The sequence below is a fragment of the Mirounga angustirostris genome, unplaced genomic scaffold (assembly GCF_029215605.1).
Source record: "Mirounga angustirostris isolate CCGP_5_RB_7025 unplaced genomic scaffold, mMirAng1.0.hap1 SCAF_5, whole genome shotgun sequence".
NCBI lineage: Eukaryota > Metazoa > Chordata > Mammalia > Carnivora > Phocidae > Mirounga > Mirounga angustirostris.
Genome location: NW_026991713.1, coordinates 61,682,550 through 61,699,982, shown reverse-complemented (window position 1 = coordinate 61,699,982; position 17,433 = coordinate 61,682,550). Strand labels below are relative to the sequence as shown.

The 17,433-nt window shown below is 43.0% G+C and overlaps 1 protein-coding gene across 3 annotated transcripts in view; it reads left to right on the top strand.

The window, feature by feature from the left end:
- SCN8A (sodium voltage-gated channel alpha subunit 8) overlaps positions 1 to 17,433 on the top strand; it is a 118,723-nt gene that overhangs the window by 43,220 nt on the left and 58,070 nt on the right. For 2 of the 3 annotated variants that reach the window (XM_064591230.1, XM_064591231.1), the window contains exons 8-11: positions 926 to 1,067; positions 2,822 to 3,028; positions 3,883 to 4,176; positions 13,637 to 13,838. In XM_064591230.1, the coding sequence (XP_064447300.1) occupies positions 926 to 1,067; positions 2,822 to 3,028; positions 3,883 to 4,176; positions 13,637 to 13,838 (845 nt within the window). Of the gene's footprint in view, positions 1 to 925; positions 1,068 to 2,821; positions 3,029 to 3,882; positions 4,177 to 13,636; positions 14,000 to 17,278; positions 17,282 to 17,433 lie in introns of all 3 variants that reach the window. The other variant, XM_064591229.1, reaches the window with a different exon arrangement.

Below are 17,433 nucleotides of genomic sequence, written 5' to 3'. Positions count from 1 at the left end.
GACTTAGGTTGTCATTAAGGTTGCGTATTCAGAGAAGAGAGAGGGGCGCCTGGGTGGCTCAGTCATTAAGCGTCTGCCTTCGGCTCAGGTCATGATCCCAGTGTCCTGGGATTGAGCCCTGAATCGGGCTCCCTGCTTGTCGGGAAGACTGCTTCTCCCTCTCCCACTCCTCCTGCTTGTGTTCCTGCTCTGACTGTGTCTCTCTCTGTCAAATAAATAAATAAAATCTTAAAAAAAAAAGAGAGAGAGAGAACAGATGATTAAGAGGAACTTCTAGCTGGCCATTTGTCATTTGGGATAGTAGCTAAGATGAATTTGGTTGAATTGCACATTGATGTAAATCTAGAACAATGATTCTCAAATTTTGGCGTGCATAAGAATCACCTGGCATGCCTCTTTAAAATGCAGATTCATGGCTCCCATGTCCAGAGCTTTTATTCCTAGGTCTGGGTAGGACATAGGAATCAGCATTTTTAAGAGGCATGCCTGGTGATTCTGATCCTAGGCTGTTCCCAGAACATCATTTTTTTTCCTTTAAAGTTGACCTGACTAGGGACGCCTGGGTGGCTCAGTCAGTTGAGTGTCTGCCTTTGGCTCAGGTCATGATCTCAGGGTCATGGGATTGAGTCCCAAATCAGGCTCCCTGCTCAGCGGGGAGCCTGCTTCTCCCTCTGCCTGCCACTCCCCCTGCTTGTGCTCTATCTCTCTCTCTACGATAAATACATAAAATCTTTAAAAAAAAAAAAAAAGTTGACCTAACTACTTTGTTCTTTCTTCTTTTTCCTTTTTTTTTTTTTAATACCTATTTTTTTGGCCTGACTTTCTAGATGGTTACTTATTATCTCCACTGTCCTGGAGATAGCTTAGAGTTGATGTTTGGGTAGAATTATACTGAAAAACCCTCAACTTCCCTTTCTTTTCTCAGGCAATGCCCAGAGGGATACCAGTGTATGAAAGCAGGAAGGAACCCCAATTATGGTTACACAAGCTTTGACACTTTCAGCTGGGCCTTCTTGGCATTATTTCGCCTTATGACCCAGGACTACTGGGAAAACTTGTATCAGTTGGTAAGTAGTAACACCTCTTTTTTTGAGTCTGCCTTTTTTTTCTTTGGTGACAGAATTTGCATGAGGGTTTGTGGGTTTGGAGACATTCTGTGTAAGAGACCTTCAGGGAAGATATTATATAGGATTATAGGATGTTGTTTCTCAGAGTCAGCTGGTTTACAAAATTAAATGAATTCTCCCAGCTCTTGTCCCTGTTTCTTTAGTAGCCAGTCACGTGTAGCTGTAGAGGCTCACGGTCTCGACAGCCTTTTCCCTGGCCTGGGAATCTGCTATCTCTGTTTACTTCCTGTTGTTTCACCAGACCATCTGCAGTATTTCTCTTCTCAGATTTTTGGCTTAGAACATCTTTTTAGGGAATATCAATTAAACATACTGTACAAGGCACTATGCTAGACATTATAAGGATGAGATTTCTATCCACAAGGATCTTGGATTCTCAACGTATCAACATTTGTGAGATTTGTAACACATCTGAACTTGTTCAGGCAGGTTGTGACAGATTCAAAAAAAAAAAAGGTCTACCATTCTGTTGGGCTATCTTGGTGACTGTAGGCAAGTCATTTAACTTTGCTGGTGGTGATGGAGAAGTAAGTCTGGGTGATTGCTAAGGGTCTTCCAGCTTAGAAATTCCATGATAATTCATTGTTTTCTATTTGACTCTGTCATTTGGTGATGCCCGTTTGAGAATGAGAAACATGTCTCCCTCAGACATGAAGGATCTCTTGAAGGGAAGCTTCTAATTTTCAGATCCCATAAGGAATTCTTACTTTCCATTGGACAGCCTAGAGTTCTCTTAGGTTCAAATCTTTTCTCCTGAAATATTTACGGTTGTTGCTAAGTTCCATTAAATATTTGTGGTTGAAAAGAATAACAATGAAAACTAAGTAATAGTGGGTCACATATACATAACCTAAAACCCAAGTGTTCTTTGATGTCTGTTTGCTCACTAAGAGTGAAGGGAATAGTCCAAGGATCTTCTTTTCTCTCTACTGTTCTTTATGCCATATCCCTCTTTAAAAACCCACCTTCTTTCTGAAGGATAAGGAAGGATGTCACTTAAGATGGGGACTTTCTGTGACTTGGACCTGATCCCTAAGTTGAAGTTTGTCTATTAATGCTCTTTGAGGACCCGTAGATAAATGAGCTGAAGTCTTGTATTCTTTTCTTTATACTTGTTTTAGAACCAACTAACAAAGTCAAATATAATTCTTAGCTCAGAGCATTTTTTCCTTTAAAAAAAAAGAATCAAGTGTTTTTCCATGAAAGGAGTATATTAGGAGTATTTGGAAATGGAAGAGGATTTTTTCTGTCACAATGAATGGGAGGTACTAGTGACATTTACTCTGAGTTGAGGAATAGAGGAAGCCATTTGGCCATTGGGATGCTAAGTGCTCTGCAATATGAAGGCGCACCACACAATAAAGGACTGTTCTTTTTTTTTTTTTTTTAAGATTTTATTTATTTATTTGAGAGAGAGAGAATGAGAGAGAGCACATGAGAGGGGGTAGGGTCAAAGGAAGAAGCAGACTCCCTGCTGAGCAGGGAGCCCCTTGCGGGACTCGATCCCGGGGCTCCAGGATCATGACCTGAGCCGAAGGCAGTCGCTTAACCAACTGAGCCACCCAGCGCCCCAATAAAGGACTGTTCTACTCAAAATGCAGTGGTGCCCCTGCAGAGGAGTATTATCCCATGAGTTATTTTCAGCCTGGTTCATTTGATGCACGTGACTCAGAAAATGGTTTCTGTCTTGACAGACTTTACGAGCAGCTGGGAAAACGTACATGATCTTCTTCGTCTTGGTCATCTTTGTGGGATCTTTCTATCTCGTGAATTTGATCTTGGCTGTGGTGGCCATGGCTTATGAAGAGCAGAATCAGGCAACCCTGGAGGAGGCAGAGCAAAAAGAGGCTGAATTCAAAGCAATGTTGGAGCAACTTAAGAAGCAACAGGAAGAGGCACAGGTTGGTGATCAATTCTTTGCTACAGTAACTTCCTGCCAGATCACCATGACTAAGGCTCCATCTGATTGTCATTCCAGTTGATCTTTTTTAGGCACATGGTCAAACAGAAGTCATTAATCTGATTAAAATAACCCAAGTAACAACTGCAGATGGTTGGTCCAGTTATTCCATTTGTCTTAATGGCCCAATTGTTTGTTAATATGATCTCTAGTTGAATTTCTCAACTGTTTAGTGTTCATCTGCTCTGGTGGCTGGGAGGAAGACAAGTGGCCAGAGCAGGGTATATGGTGTCTCATGTAAGCACAGCCTTTTTGTTGAGGAAATCGTTAGGATCTCCTTCAGAGATTCTCTGCAGTCATGAAAATATTGGCTGTAATTGAAAAGAAGACACATGTAAGATAGTAAAGTAAAATTTGAAAAACAGACTAGTGATCCCACCACCCTAACACTTTGCTCTCTGATCCTTATCCAAATACACAAATGTTTTTATACTATTGGGCCCATAATATATAATATAGTTTCTTAGCATTCATTTTCAGACTTGCCCCAAAGAAATTTTTGGTACCAAGAAGGCAGCTAAGTTCTTGTCTGAGAAACTCGAGAGAATAAATCCCAGAGTTCTCACCACTGGGTTCTGCCCTGATTACATAGGGCCATGTGCCATAACACAGATCAACCAGAAAATGGAGACAGCCAGGTCCTGGCCACAGTCTCCTCAACGGGCTGGTCCGCCTTCCTCCTTTCCCCTGCTTCCCCCACATGTGGGAAAGGAAATGATCTGCACTGGTCGCGTGGCTTCGGGGGGCTCCAGTTAACAGCTTCTGACCGGCCTGCCACTGTGGCTCCTCCCCTAGGCTGCTGCAATGGCAACCTCCGCAGGCACTGTCTCAGAAGATGCCATCGAGGAAGAAGGTGAAGAAGGGGCAGGCTCTCCTCGCAGCTCCTCTGAAATATCTAAACTCAGTTCCAAGAGTGCCAAAGAAAGACGTAACAGGAGAAAGAAGAGGAAGCAGAAGGAACTCTCTGAAGGAGAGGAAAAAGGGGATCCTGAGAAGGTGTTTAAGTCGGAGTCAGAAGATGGTATGAGGAGGAAGGGCTTTCGGCTGCCAGACAACAGAATCGGGAGGAAATTTTCCATCATGAATCAGGTAAACTCTCTGCGCTGGGTCAAATAAGCCTAAGAAATTCTGCTTTTCCTAATCTCACTTGATTCTCGAATTCACTGTCTGCTCTTCATTTTCCAGCCCCTTCCCTACATCCTCTGGCCTACCTCTCCATGCTCCATACTCTTCTCTAGAGGCAGGTTTTGTGGGTGTGTTAGGATGGTCCTCTGCTACAAGGCTGTCCTCCCCACCCCCAACTGCTCTAGCCAGCCCTAGGACCGTGTGATCACCTTTGGCAGACTTACTTCAGCTGGAAGATTCGTGTCACACCAGTGGGCCTTCCATTCTGAAACTTCAGGAAGTACCTTTCTCCTTAAACCTTGGAACATCAGAATTTAGCTTTCAAACATCTCTGTTTAAGAACTGCATATAATTATAGGTTAAAAAAAAAAGAGTTCTGAAACTCTTTAGGTCACCTTATTTGAGTGTGGCAAATTCTAGTAATTAATTATTCTAGATATAGTGTCATGCTGATAAATTAACCTATGGTAGATTAAAAGCCTCCAGTTGTAGCCAACTTTGATAAATGGGGAAACTAAGAGAAAGAGAGAGGAGAGGACTTATGGATAATTGCTGAGCATTCTGTTACTATAAATAATACTACATAACACCTATTTTTGGATTTCAAAGAACACCACCAAAATCCAATTCTTAGGCCATTTAATTCCCCATTTTAAGGAAATGCTAGAAAGTTTGTATGGTATAGAATAGATTACAGTTACCAGTTTTATGGCAGAGTACCCAGTGTTTTTTTTTATCTCCCAGAGATGCTTCACTGTGCCTCTCCCTTGTATCTCTCACCTCCCAGTTCAGTCTCTGCTAGTCCTGTTCATTTTATCACAGCAGAATCTCTCTCGTATCATCCCCTTCTTTCTATCCTGTTAATCCTTAGTTGAGACCTTTGTTTTGTTTCATTCTACTACAATTAGCCAATGCAGGTTAGTTTCCTCTGATCTTTCTCCCTCTCCTGCATGTTTTCTATACCATTGACAGAGCGCTTCTTAGTAAAACAGAGCTCTCATTATTCACTCCCAAGCAGTCACGGAGTGCCTGTCATGCGTCAGGGATTATGACGGGTCCTAGAGATTCATGGGGGTTCAAACACCATCCCTGTCGTGAAGCGGCCTCTAACACTTATTTCTGTAATAGCATCGGTGGTTCCATATTGTTACATAATTGCACTAGGCTGGAGTGTTTTAGAGGGCACAGATCTACTGCAGCCTGGAGGCTCGGCAACAGCTTTCTTGGGAAGGTAAATAAGGGACAAATGGGAATTAGGTAATGTATGTGTTGTTGGTGAGGGAGCAGTAGGACAGAAGAAAGGACAGGCCAGATTTGGAAGAAAAGTAACTTCCGGTATGGAACCCCAAGCTTGAATTACTTGTTGGATAACCAAGTAGAGAGGTCTTTTAGACACACAGACAGGCAAGTGATAGCTTTGGGAAGAGGTTCTGAGGTGAGAGACGGTGACTGGAACCGTGAGACTTGAGATACTCAGAGAGGTTGTGTCAGGTAAAGAAAGGAATGGTGGGCTAGGGACACGACCACTGATGTCCATGGGCATTGGAGATGGAGCTCATGAAGGAAAACAAATGAATGGTCATCAGAAGTGCCTAGAGAACCAGTTCAGTGAAGCCCGGAGAGCACAAAGGTTGGAGAAAGCAGGGGAGTGATCAATGGATTGAAATTTAATGGAAATGCTTCATGTGCTCAGAATTGGAAATATGTACTGGATTTGGCAATATAAGTCATTGAGAACTTTAAAGACATATTTCAGTCCAGCATAAGGATGGATACCATATGGAATACAGGAAATTCAAAGTCCTTTTGGAGGGAATGAGAGATTGAGTAGGGGGTTTAAAGAAAATATTGACAGTGTAGAATAGTTATCATGAAGAATGGGAGAGGGAATTATCCTAATCAAATTCACTCTGTTTACTAACAAAGCGCCAGCCCTGTAGCTGGCAGCCCTAGCAGCCCCCTCTTCTGGTCTTCTCAGTCCCCAGTCACTGCGCCCTGTCAGGCACCCTGCGCTTACACTAGAATGAACTGCTAGATGCTTCTCATGTTTGTTTCCTACCCTCAGTTTTGCTCCAGAAACCCCTCTCTAAGATGCCCTATTTTTCTCTCAATGTCCACACCATACTTATTCTTCACATCCTTCTCTCAGAAAACCATCCCTGACCTCCCCCATTCCACACTTCATTGGACATTACCATTTCATCTTTCTATTATGTTTTATACATACCTCTTTATGTGTTGCTTTTTACTCTGCATGGACTCATATTCTTTCCTCTCAGATAAAGTGCTAAAAGCAGGGCCTGCATATGGCTAGCATTCAGATATTTGTTGGACAAATGAATGGGGGATTTTTATAAATCTGATTTCACCTCTTCTGGGACTTCTTTGTGGCCTGGAACCATCTCTCTGTCTCACCTTCACCTCACCTTTCTCCTAGTTCAGCTTTTTTTGGGGAAAAGTGTGATTCAGCTTTGTTGTCATCCAACCCTTGTCTTGAGAGCCGTCACTGAGCTAGTTAATGAATACCTTAGTGCTGTTATTGAATGGTCTCTGATTAATCTATAGGCTTTAGCACAGAGTTGCACTGATTGCTCCCTAGCTCAAAAAATAAAACCGGGCTTCTGAAATGTCCTGCTTTGCATGAAAATGTTCACTTCCTCTCATTTCTCCATCTGAAAAAAATTGTAGATTCCTAGAGGGCATGGCTGTCTGCCAAGACTTGCTGAGAAACCCCACATGGAAGTCATATTCTTTGTCCCAGGACTATTCTGCAGTTTCTCTGGTTTTATCTGGAAGAATGACTGAGGAAACTAAGGCCAAGAGAGATTAACTAACTCACCTAAGGTCATATGGCTAATAGGTGTTAGAATCAGGATTTGAACGAGGTCCTTCAGACCGCAGAGCTTGTACTCCTGAACACTACGGTATATAGCCACCCCTCCCCACTCACCACCACACATACATGGTCTTCTCTTATTGGCTCACCAGTGAATGTGGCTTCTGTTTCCCATGGCCAGTTCAGGTGTATGTCCGTCTCCTTTATTGCCAGATCTTCAGAGAGCCCCTTAAGACATCTGCCCACCCCATCTCCTACTCATTTCTCTATAAAATTACTGCTTTTGTTATAGGGCTTAGGACAGTTCATAAATAGTAAGTATTATCAGTTTTTCATAGTATTTTAATTTTTCCTTTGCAGCATTTCTCAAGCTTTTTGGTCTTAGGACCCCTTGATGTCCTTAAAAATTGAGGACCTTGGGGCACCTGGGTGGCGCAGTCGATGGAGCGTCCAAATCTTGGTTTCAGCTCAGATTTTGATCTCAGGGTCATGGGATCGAGCCCCACATCTGGTTCAGCATGGAGTCTACTTAAGACTTTCTCTTTCTCACTCTCCCTCTACCCCTCCCCCTCACGCTCTCTTGCTCGCTCAAAAAAAAAAAAATTGAAATTAATAAATCTTTTTAAAATAAATAAATAAATAAGAATCCTTTGCTGTATTAGCACCATAGATCTATAACTCATGAATGATTTGTAGTATCATGCACTGATCATTTGGGAAATACTGGTTCACTGAGTTACACAGATCTTCCAAGTACTGACACACAGTATTAAAAAATCACATACATTATTATCACTACCAATTCATCAGGAAAGTCCAAATACTGTGAAACTGTCAGGCTCCCAGAGTCCACTCTATACTTGTGAGAAAATGAAAGTGATAAAGGCAGATATCATCTTAGTATTTATGAAATAGTTTTGACCTCTTGAGCCCCCTTAAAAGGATCACAGGACCCCCAGGAGTCGCTACACCACACTTTGAGAATGCCTGCTGTTTGGGGAAGAAAAAGTGAAGTGAAGAAAAAGTGAAATATGGCATGGACATAGAACATTTAAATCACCAAATTGTCACATTCTAAGCATCCCAGTCACTGTTAAGCCTTGTCCCAACAGACGGCTGACATGGATGCCCTAAAATCCTCAGTTTTTCCATGGAAAAATATGAGGGCCACCTCCTCAAATCAAGAACACCCCAGAGCCATTCTCCTAAGCAAGCACCTAGACCTAAGGTAGTATATTTAGTTAGCTGTGATGTGCCTGCCTGAAAGGGACCAGAAGCTCCTGATTGGTGGACAGGGAAGATTTTGAAGACAGAAGCTAAGGCCCACGCATTTTATAAAGCAGCCTGGATCCCAGGAGTTAATAGAGCCAAGGGTCCTGAGTCATCACTGAAACCCTCCAGCCCAGGGAAGCTGAGACTGGAGAGAGGCTGAGGTGGATAACCTCAAGACGTATCTCCTTAGAGAATGGGCTAGAGCAAGATTGAATGCTGGGTCCAAGGAGAGATGGGGCAAATTATCTTTTCCCCTTCCACATTTATTACAGGCAACTCTTTTGCCAAGAATGGAACAGGAAATTAAAGAATAATAGATTGTTTTCTTTTAGTGTGTATTGTCTTAGGATCCTCATTTCTGTGTGTTTGTAGGTCACTGAATTGATCATTATGTTACTTATCACTTCCCTATCAGTTAAGAATAGATCTCATATAGTATATATTTCTGACTAGGCTGCAGGGTGTAAGAGAGCAGGGACCATGTTGTATTTCTTCTTTACCACTATATCCATCTCACTTAATACACAGTGGGTATTTAATGATCATTTGTCAAATAAATGAAGCCTCTTTCCTAATGTACCGTGTAGTGTCAGCAGCCAGCATTGGCTTAATGTAAAACCACAGATTTAGTCCAGGGACGTGAACTTCTATGAGAAGTGAGGCAGTGACCCAATGCAGGTGCGGGGTAATGCTCAGGTGTGGGGGGCTAATTTACAGTATATAATCTAAATACATGTTCATTAAATTAAGCACTGTACCTACAATATACAAAGCACTCCAGGAGATACAAAGATGAATCAGGCAGATTGCCCCCAAAGAGCTTGTAGTTGGTTAAAAAGGAAAGCTAAAAGCATGTATATAAAGAACTGTAGTAGAAAGTAGAGCTCGGGGCGCCTGGGTGGCTCAGTCGTTAAGCGTCTGCCTTCGGCTCAGGTCATGATCCCAGAGTCCTGAGATCGAGCCCCGCATCGGGCTCCCTGCTCAGCAGGAAGCCTGCTTCTCCTTCTCCCGCTCCCCCTGTTTGTGTTCCCTCTCTCTCTGTGTCTCTCTCTGTCAAATAAATAAAATCTTTAAAAAAAAAAAAAAGAAAAAAGAAAGTAGAGCTCAAGTACTGTAAAACAGAGGCTCGGGGCTGTGGAAGGGTGAAGGAGGTTTATAGAGGAAGAAGCTGAAGGGCTGGACCATGGACAGTGGCGAGGATTTCCACAGCTGGAAGTGCAGAACATACAGACCTGCAGGCAGTGTGGCTCCATGGTCGGGTCTGTGAGGGGAAAGAGTGAAAGATAAAATGGAAAAACTAAATTAGGGTCAAAGCTGGAAGGATCTTGAAGGACATTTTTAGGACATTGATTGATGATATTAAGTGTTATCATGGGATTCAGCAAAGGAGGCCAAGAGTGCCTGAGTCTTGTCTTGTCCTGGCCATATTTCTCTTTAGTGAGCCCTGCAAGGGAGATACATATGCCCAAGGCACTGTTCATTAACATCTAGGGAGATATATACACCCAAGGCACTTTTATTAACATCTAACACAGAACCTCAGCTGAACTGAACGTGTGGGTAGAAGCTCAAAGATATTTCCTATCCCCCTCCCCCTGCAATCCAATCTTGGAATCTGACTGTATTTTTTTTTGAAAAAAGATTTTATTTATTCATTTGAGAGAGATAGAGCACAAACCGGGGGAGAGGGAGAGGGAGAAACAGACTCCCTGCTGAGCTGGGAGCCCGACATGGGGCTCAATCCCAGGATCATGACCTGAGCCCCCAGGCGCCCCAAGGGATCTTACTGTATTATCGTTTTTATTTTCTGTATTTTATGATGCTTTGACATTTTAGGAGGCTTGCTAGCTGGGGAGAGACTGCCCCTCCCAGTGCAAACTTCATTCCTAGACAGTGAACAACTTGTCTGGAAGTGTGCCTTTCATATACAAATCAACCAATCCAAACCCTCAGCCCCAACTTTTTATCTAACGCTCACACACCAAGACACACCAAACCAAAGTTTCCCCTGCCCTCAATCACTTTTAGCTAGGACCACTCCTATAGACCAGAGCCTGCTGAAATTACTCAAACCGCCCAATCCTAAACTTGTCAGATGTGCCTACTCTGCCTCAGCCGTTCCTTCTGAGGAAACCATCATACAGGTTCGGAACCATGCTTTTCCCTTGCTCCTTTTGCCTCCTAACTGACCCTAGTACCTCCTCATGAGGCCCTGCCTGGCATGGCGTGGCATGCCCCCTTCTCTTGAGAGCTATTAAGTAATAAACTCTTCCAAAAGTCGCTGTCTCTGTGTCTGCCACCTTACCATTTCTCATTAGAACAAAATCAGAGGCACAATAGGAAGGCATTGCCTTCAGCATAGCACATTGCCCTAAGGTATAAAAATTTAGGGGATGCCAAACAAAAGGACAATTGAAAATATTAGTGTCTTTAAGTTTTCTTTAACCCAGAAAATTTAAATCCATTGTAAGGCTTTCCAAATTTACCTGTCTTATAATCAGGGCCTTTGGGGTATTTTAAATTCAGGAGTGGGATAGATGTCACTTGGATACATATTAGTATATTTATTACAAAGGAAAAATAAGGTCATAATTTTTCAAATAAAAATAAATCTGATTTGGCCAATTGCTTTGACAATAAGGACTGGCTTTGCTAACTATATCATATGGTAGATAGTTTTGTAAATTAAATGAGCTAAATCTGTGGCTTTAAGGTTTTGATGAAAGTATCTTTAAAGCATGTAATAAGATAAAATTATTTTATTAAAAAATTAATGTTGGAAAAAATGTTGGCAGTGATGTATTGAAATTAATGATATTTTGATTATTCCAACCATTTCTTTTGGGTTAAATAATGTTCCTTTAAGTAAAAGAATAACCTCTTTAAGAGTAACCCATATTTTTATTAGTAAATAAAAATGAATCCTTTTTGGCATCCTCAGAAATCAAGAAATGGAATACTTCTAACAACTAGGTAACAAATCATGGGGCAAGTTGAGTGGTTTAGAGTTCTTTGCTTTCAGTAAAGTCGAAAGACTACCTGATTTGATTGTCAGCCAACAGATCATTAAGATAAATTGTGCTGATAGCTTACTCTGTGATTCTGGTGTATCATTTGAAAGGAGATCAAAGAATTGAGTGCCATTACTATAACCAAATTCTTCTGTTCCAAGATACTATTTATGTGAATAAGGTTTCTCAGCACTTAAAAATCTAAATATTAGGGGCGCCTGGGTGGCTCAGTTGTTAAGCGTCTGCCTTCGGCTCAGGTCATGACCCCAGAGTCCTGGGATCGAGCCCCGTATCAGGCTCCCTGCTCGGTGGGAAGCCTGCTTCTCCCTCTCCCACTTCCCCTGCTTGTGTTCCCTCTCTTGCTGTGTCTCTCTCTGTCAAATAAATAAAATAAAATTTTAGGGCGCCTGGGTGGCTCAGTTGGTTAAGCAACTGCCTTCGGCTCAGGTCATGATCCTGGAGTCCCGGGATCGAGTCCCGCATCGGGCTCCCTGCTCAGCGAGGAGCCTGCTTCTCCCTCTGACCCTCCCCCCTCTCATGTACTCTCTCTCATTCTCACTCTCTCAAATAAATAAATAAATCTTTAAAAAAATAAATAAAATAAAATAAAATTTTTTAAAACTCTAAATATTAGATAGGGAAGGGAGAGTTGATGTTGAGCCATGTTTGATTCTAATAATAAATAATACTGTCTACAAATATTTCATCACCAAAACACCAATTGGAAAAAAAACTCACTAAGAGATACATTTTAATAAAATTTTCTTTTTAAGCTTAGTAATTACTTATAAAATGTGTATGTATATATCTTGATCAATCTTACTGATAAGAATTGTAATAAAAAATCAATCCAAGAGAATTTTTAAAAATTCTTAGAGACTCATGGTCACAGGAATTTTTTTTAAATTTTAAGTACAGTTTATTTATAACTTTTTGTTGAAGAAAATTATTGATCAAAGGTGATCAATAAAATATAGTAAAGCATAAAAATATACATTAGCATACAATTCTCTAGGGAATATGGGATTGGAAGTATGGGTTGAAAGAGAAAAAGAAATGAGGAGAAATTTGTAAGTGATAAATAAAAGTTTTATTTTAAATTGTCAGTGCAGGGGCACATGGGTGGCTCAGTCGGTTGAGGATCTGCTTTCTGCTCAGGTCATGATCCTGGAGTCCCGGGATTGAGATCAAGCCCCACACTGGGCTCCCTGTCAGCAGGGAGTCTGCTTCTCCCTCTGCCCCTCACTCTGCTCGTGCTCTCTCTCATTCTCTCTCTCAAATAAATAAATAAAATCTAAAAAATAATAATAATAGTAATAAAAATAAATACAGTGTCAGTGCAGAGGGCACTTGGGTGGCTCAGTTGGTTAAGCGTGTGACTATTGATCTCAGCTTGGGTCTTGATCTCAGGGTTGTGAGTTCAAGCCCCGAGTTGGGCTCCACACTGCATGTGGAACCTACATAAATAAATACATAAATAAATAGTGCTGGGAATTATGTAATTTACATATTTAAACTTTTGATGGAGGCACTTGGGTGGCTTAGTCCATTAAGCATCTGCCTTTGGCTCAGGTCATGATCCCAGGGTCCTGGGATCTAGCCCCACATCCCGCTCCCTACTCCCTGCTCAGTGGGGAGCCTGCTTCACCCTCTCCCTCTACCCCTCCTCCCACCCCCTCATGCTCTCTCTCTCTCTTTGCACTCTCTCTCAAATAAAATCTTTTAAAAAAATAAACTTTTGATGAAAAAAATGTTGACTTTAAAATGGAGTAGGTGGGAGCATACCTGATATTCAGCTGAACAAAACATGCTTCAAGACCACTGTTGGCATAGGACTTACCTCCAGGGCGTGTACTCATTGAGAGAATAGCAAGTGACAAAGCACTTTTACATTCTGTCCTTTTTGTCAAGTGTGGCATGGACTCTAGCTTGAGTAAATGAAAGGCACACTTGATGTGAGCTCAGAGTAATGAGAAACAGACACACCGATGTGTTTCCCGGGGGATTAGCTACATAGAGCTCGAGATAAGAGCATCGTTGCAGTGCATGGGTGAACGGTGAGTAGGATTTGGGTATGGTTGGCTGGTTGCGAGGCTATGGGGCAAGAAGTGAGTGCTTACGGGTGTTGAGAAGTACTACAAACGCAACACCCGGAAGTGCTTTCTGGGAACACTTGTGTTCCGATAGCAGGAGTGCAAGGCTGGGGCCAGGATGGGGAGGCAAACAGCCTTTGCTCAGCCTGTGCGGGGTCCCCTTCCCGTCTCACGGTGCCTCTGTGTCTTTCTCTGTCTCCTTGCCCCTGCAGTCACTGCTCAGCATCCCGGGCTCCCCGTTCCTCTCCCGGCACAACAGCAAAAGCAGCATCTTCAGCTTCAGGGGGCCCGGGCGGTTCCGCGACCCGGGCTCGGAGAACGAGTTCGCGGACGACGAGCACAGCACGGTGGAGGAGAGCGAGGGCCGCCGGGACTCGCTCTTCATCCCGATCCGGGCCCGCGAGCGCCGCAGCAGCTACAGCGGCTACAGCGGCTACAGCCAGGCCAGCCGCTCTTCGCGCATCTTCCCCAGCCTGCGGCGCAGCGTCAAGCGCAACAGCACGGTCGACTGCAACGGCGTGGTGTCCCTCATCGGCGGCCCGGGCTCCCACATCGGCGGGCGGCTCCTGCCAGAGGTGAAAATAGATAAGGCAGCTACCGATGACAGTGTAAGGAAGTAAACACATAGACCGAGCCTAGGCATGGCAGTCTCTCCCGCGCCCTCCTCCCTTCTCTCCCGCCCGGCCTCTGGCTCCCACGCTCAACTCTCCCGTCCCCCCCGCCCCCCCCCCGGCCGCTTCTGTCTTCTCCCTCCCGGTTTGTTTCTGTTTCTCTCTTCAGCCCCTCCTTGTTTTCCCTTTCACTTTAATCCCTGCTCTGTCCCCCCCCCCGCCCCCACCAACTTCTTCCTTGTTTCTGTTGCCCGACCCCATCAACTCTTCGCTTTCTTTTACTTCCTTTTCTTTCTCTCCATCTTTGCGAGTCTCTATCAGCCTACCTGTTTCCCTCTCCCCCCTCCCCCCCCACCCTGCTTTGACTGAATGCCTCTGGCCAGCGGATCCTGCCCGGATGGAATGAGAATGGCATCCTGCCACCACCAATGACCAAGTCTGAGCCGGTTTGGAACTACCATTGCTTCTCTCCCTCCCACGTCCTCTCCTCATAGGGAAACAGCCTGGAATTTAAAGCTCTTATCTTTCTGTTAAAACAACAACAACAACAACAACAATATAGTTCAGAATAATTTTCTAGTCTCCTCTGTAAGAATGAGGTGTGATTTTTCCAAAGAGGAACGTGGATACCTGGTGCTGCGGGCAGGAGGTGTGCACCAGGGAGAGCCAAGCAAGGAGAGGTTAGGGAAGCCAGTGCAGAACTGGAGCTAGACATTCAAAAGGGATTGAAATGGAAATAAATCAAAGGAGGGAAAAGTGGGAGGTTGGGGCAAGAACACATGGTGTATGGGGGAGGAAGGAAAAGGGAAGCGAAAGATGAATTTTAAATGTAATCAAATGTCAGGCTCTGGAGGAGCTACATATAATAGCTTCGTAAAATCACTTGTCTAGGGGTTTGGATAATGGCTCCCCTCTTTGGGAAAAGCCATCTCTTAACACTTCTTTAAATTCTAAGCTGTTTATACCTTTTTTTGTAGTTTCAAATTCTTGTAACCTCAGCGAGCCTCATCCTCTGTACATCTAACTCCTTAACTTCCCTCAGTCCTTCCTTAGCTGGCATAAACTCCATGGGATAGCATGCCAGTCCATTTTGTTCTAACACTTCCTTCCCCTCTAACACAGCACGAAGACAGCCGGTCCTCTAATTAGCATGTTGCATGTGTGGAGGAAAACTGGACAGTCAAGGATGGAATAATTCACAATGATCTGTTTTTAACATTTCAGGACAGTTGTTGACTGTACAGATAAAAGGCACTTAAGGATGTGTTTAACATTGTCTTTTCTCTCCTGCCTTTTTATTTATTAGCAAAATACCCACCCCCACACACACGTGTTTGTTTAGCTTTTTACAAGCTACAACTTACTTTTACATTCATTATTTAATTTGCTCTGAATAAAAATTTCTGTAAGGCTGACCAAGTGGAGAGCATTATCCCTGTTTTTAGATGGGGAAGTAGAGCTCAGAGAATTTGGGCTCCTGGAGGTCACGCAGCTCATTGTTGATAGAGCCAGAGTCTTCGGGAGAAGACAATCTTCTCTTTCTCAGTGAATTTTAATGCCTTCTCTGTTTAGGCACATAGGCATTTTTCTTCTGGAAAACTGTTTCTTTAGTATCAACTATAATAGGAACGGTAATAATAACAAACAGTGGTTCCAAAATCCCCCCAAAACCAGATAGTTGGCCAAAATAAATGTTATAGATGATTATCTTTACTCTAAATATAATTTTTGTTTGTCTCTAATTCTATATCTAGAGGTAAATTTTTAAGCTCCATAATTAGACAGTTATGTTCTTTGAAAAAGCAAGAGATGATATCAGTAGAGAATGAGGGGTGGGTCAGCATGGACAGTACAGTTTGGGCAACTCAAATGTTAAGAACCAAATTAAATTTTGACATTCTGGCTGGTTTTTTAAATATTTCAGCCAAATAATACATCTTGCTTTTTCTTTGAAAAGAAGGTATGAGAAAAGGTATTGAGGAAGGAAGAGATTGAACTTCAGCTAAAGGCAGATGAGCATGTTTGCAGGTTTGGTTCTTGGTTTTTTTGCAGCTTCTGTTATAATGTGTGGGGGGAAAAATTTGAGAGGCAGTTGAGCAGATGGTTGTGGAAGTAAGGCTGTCTGCACCACCTTACATTGTAGCCTACAGAGTCCTGCCTTTGGGTTTTGGGGCGCCTGCACACTCAACACCCTATAAGCACTTAGGGGATTCGTTGCAGAGGTCCTAAGCGATGATGGTGACAGATTTGAGGATTCCCAAGGCCAGGAGGGCAGATCCCAGAGTGGTAGGAAATGAGGTAGGCAGGACTATTTCATCCCCAAAGGCTTCATAACTAGGAAAAGCTATTTCATTAGAAGCCGTAAAGAAGCACTTCCTAGCTATTAATTGTGTGGCAATCTATGTAAGTTATATTAATAGGCCAAAAAGACAAAACAAAACAAACCCAGACTGCGTAGTGTGTGTGTGCTATGATAAAGACAAACTACCTACAGAGAGAGGGTGACTGACTAGAAGTTAATAGTAGTTGCCTTTGGGAGGGGAAATTAAAGGTGACTTTTTTTCTTCCTTACACTTTTCTGTTATTTACAGTTTTCCACAATGGACATAATAATTAGAGCCACCATATATTGGGTTCTTGCTATAGTTATGCTAAGCACTTTATATGCATGATCTCATTTAATTTCTTGTAATCATTGTGTTCAGTAGGTGGTTTTATCCTCTTAACAGGTGAGGTTCTGAGCCTTAGTGATTCATGGAAATGGAGCTTGAACCAAGGTCTTCCTGCTGTCAAAGAGGCCTTCCTGGCTGCTTGAATATTAGCTTCTTTGGGAAGTGGGAAAAACATCATTCATCTTAGAAGGACGCAACAGATTACTAATGTTACATGCAGTCCAGACCAGAGGAGCAGCGAATACCGCTTTAGGCTAGGATGTAGCGATTCCTACTGTCAAAACATTTGGGATGCGTCTCCAGTGGGTTAACCACTAGAGTGCTTCCATTGTATGCTCATGCTCTGTGGAGTGGTATGGGAGCTGCTGAGATGCACAAGCTGGGCTCACACAGTATTGATGCTTAGGCTATGCCACATCTGTATTTTTTCCTCAGACTCAAGTCAAGAAATATAATATTCTCAGGGCGCCTGGGTGGCTCAGTTGATTGAGCATCTGACTCTTGATTTCGGTTCAGGTCATGATCTCAGGGTCCTGAGAGCAAGACCCACGTTGGGCTCCACGCTCAGAAGGGAGTCTTCTTCTCTCCCTCTCCCTCTGCCCCTCTCCCTGCTTGTGCATGTGCTCTCTCTCTCTCAAATAAATAAATCTTAAAAAAAAAAAAAAAGAAAGAAAAAAGAAATATAATATTCTCTGTGGAAAAAAAGATACCCGGACATCACCTCAT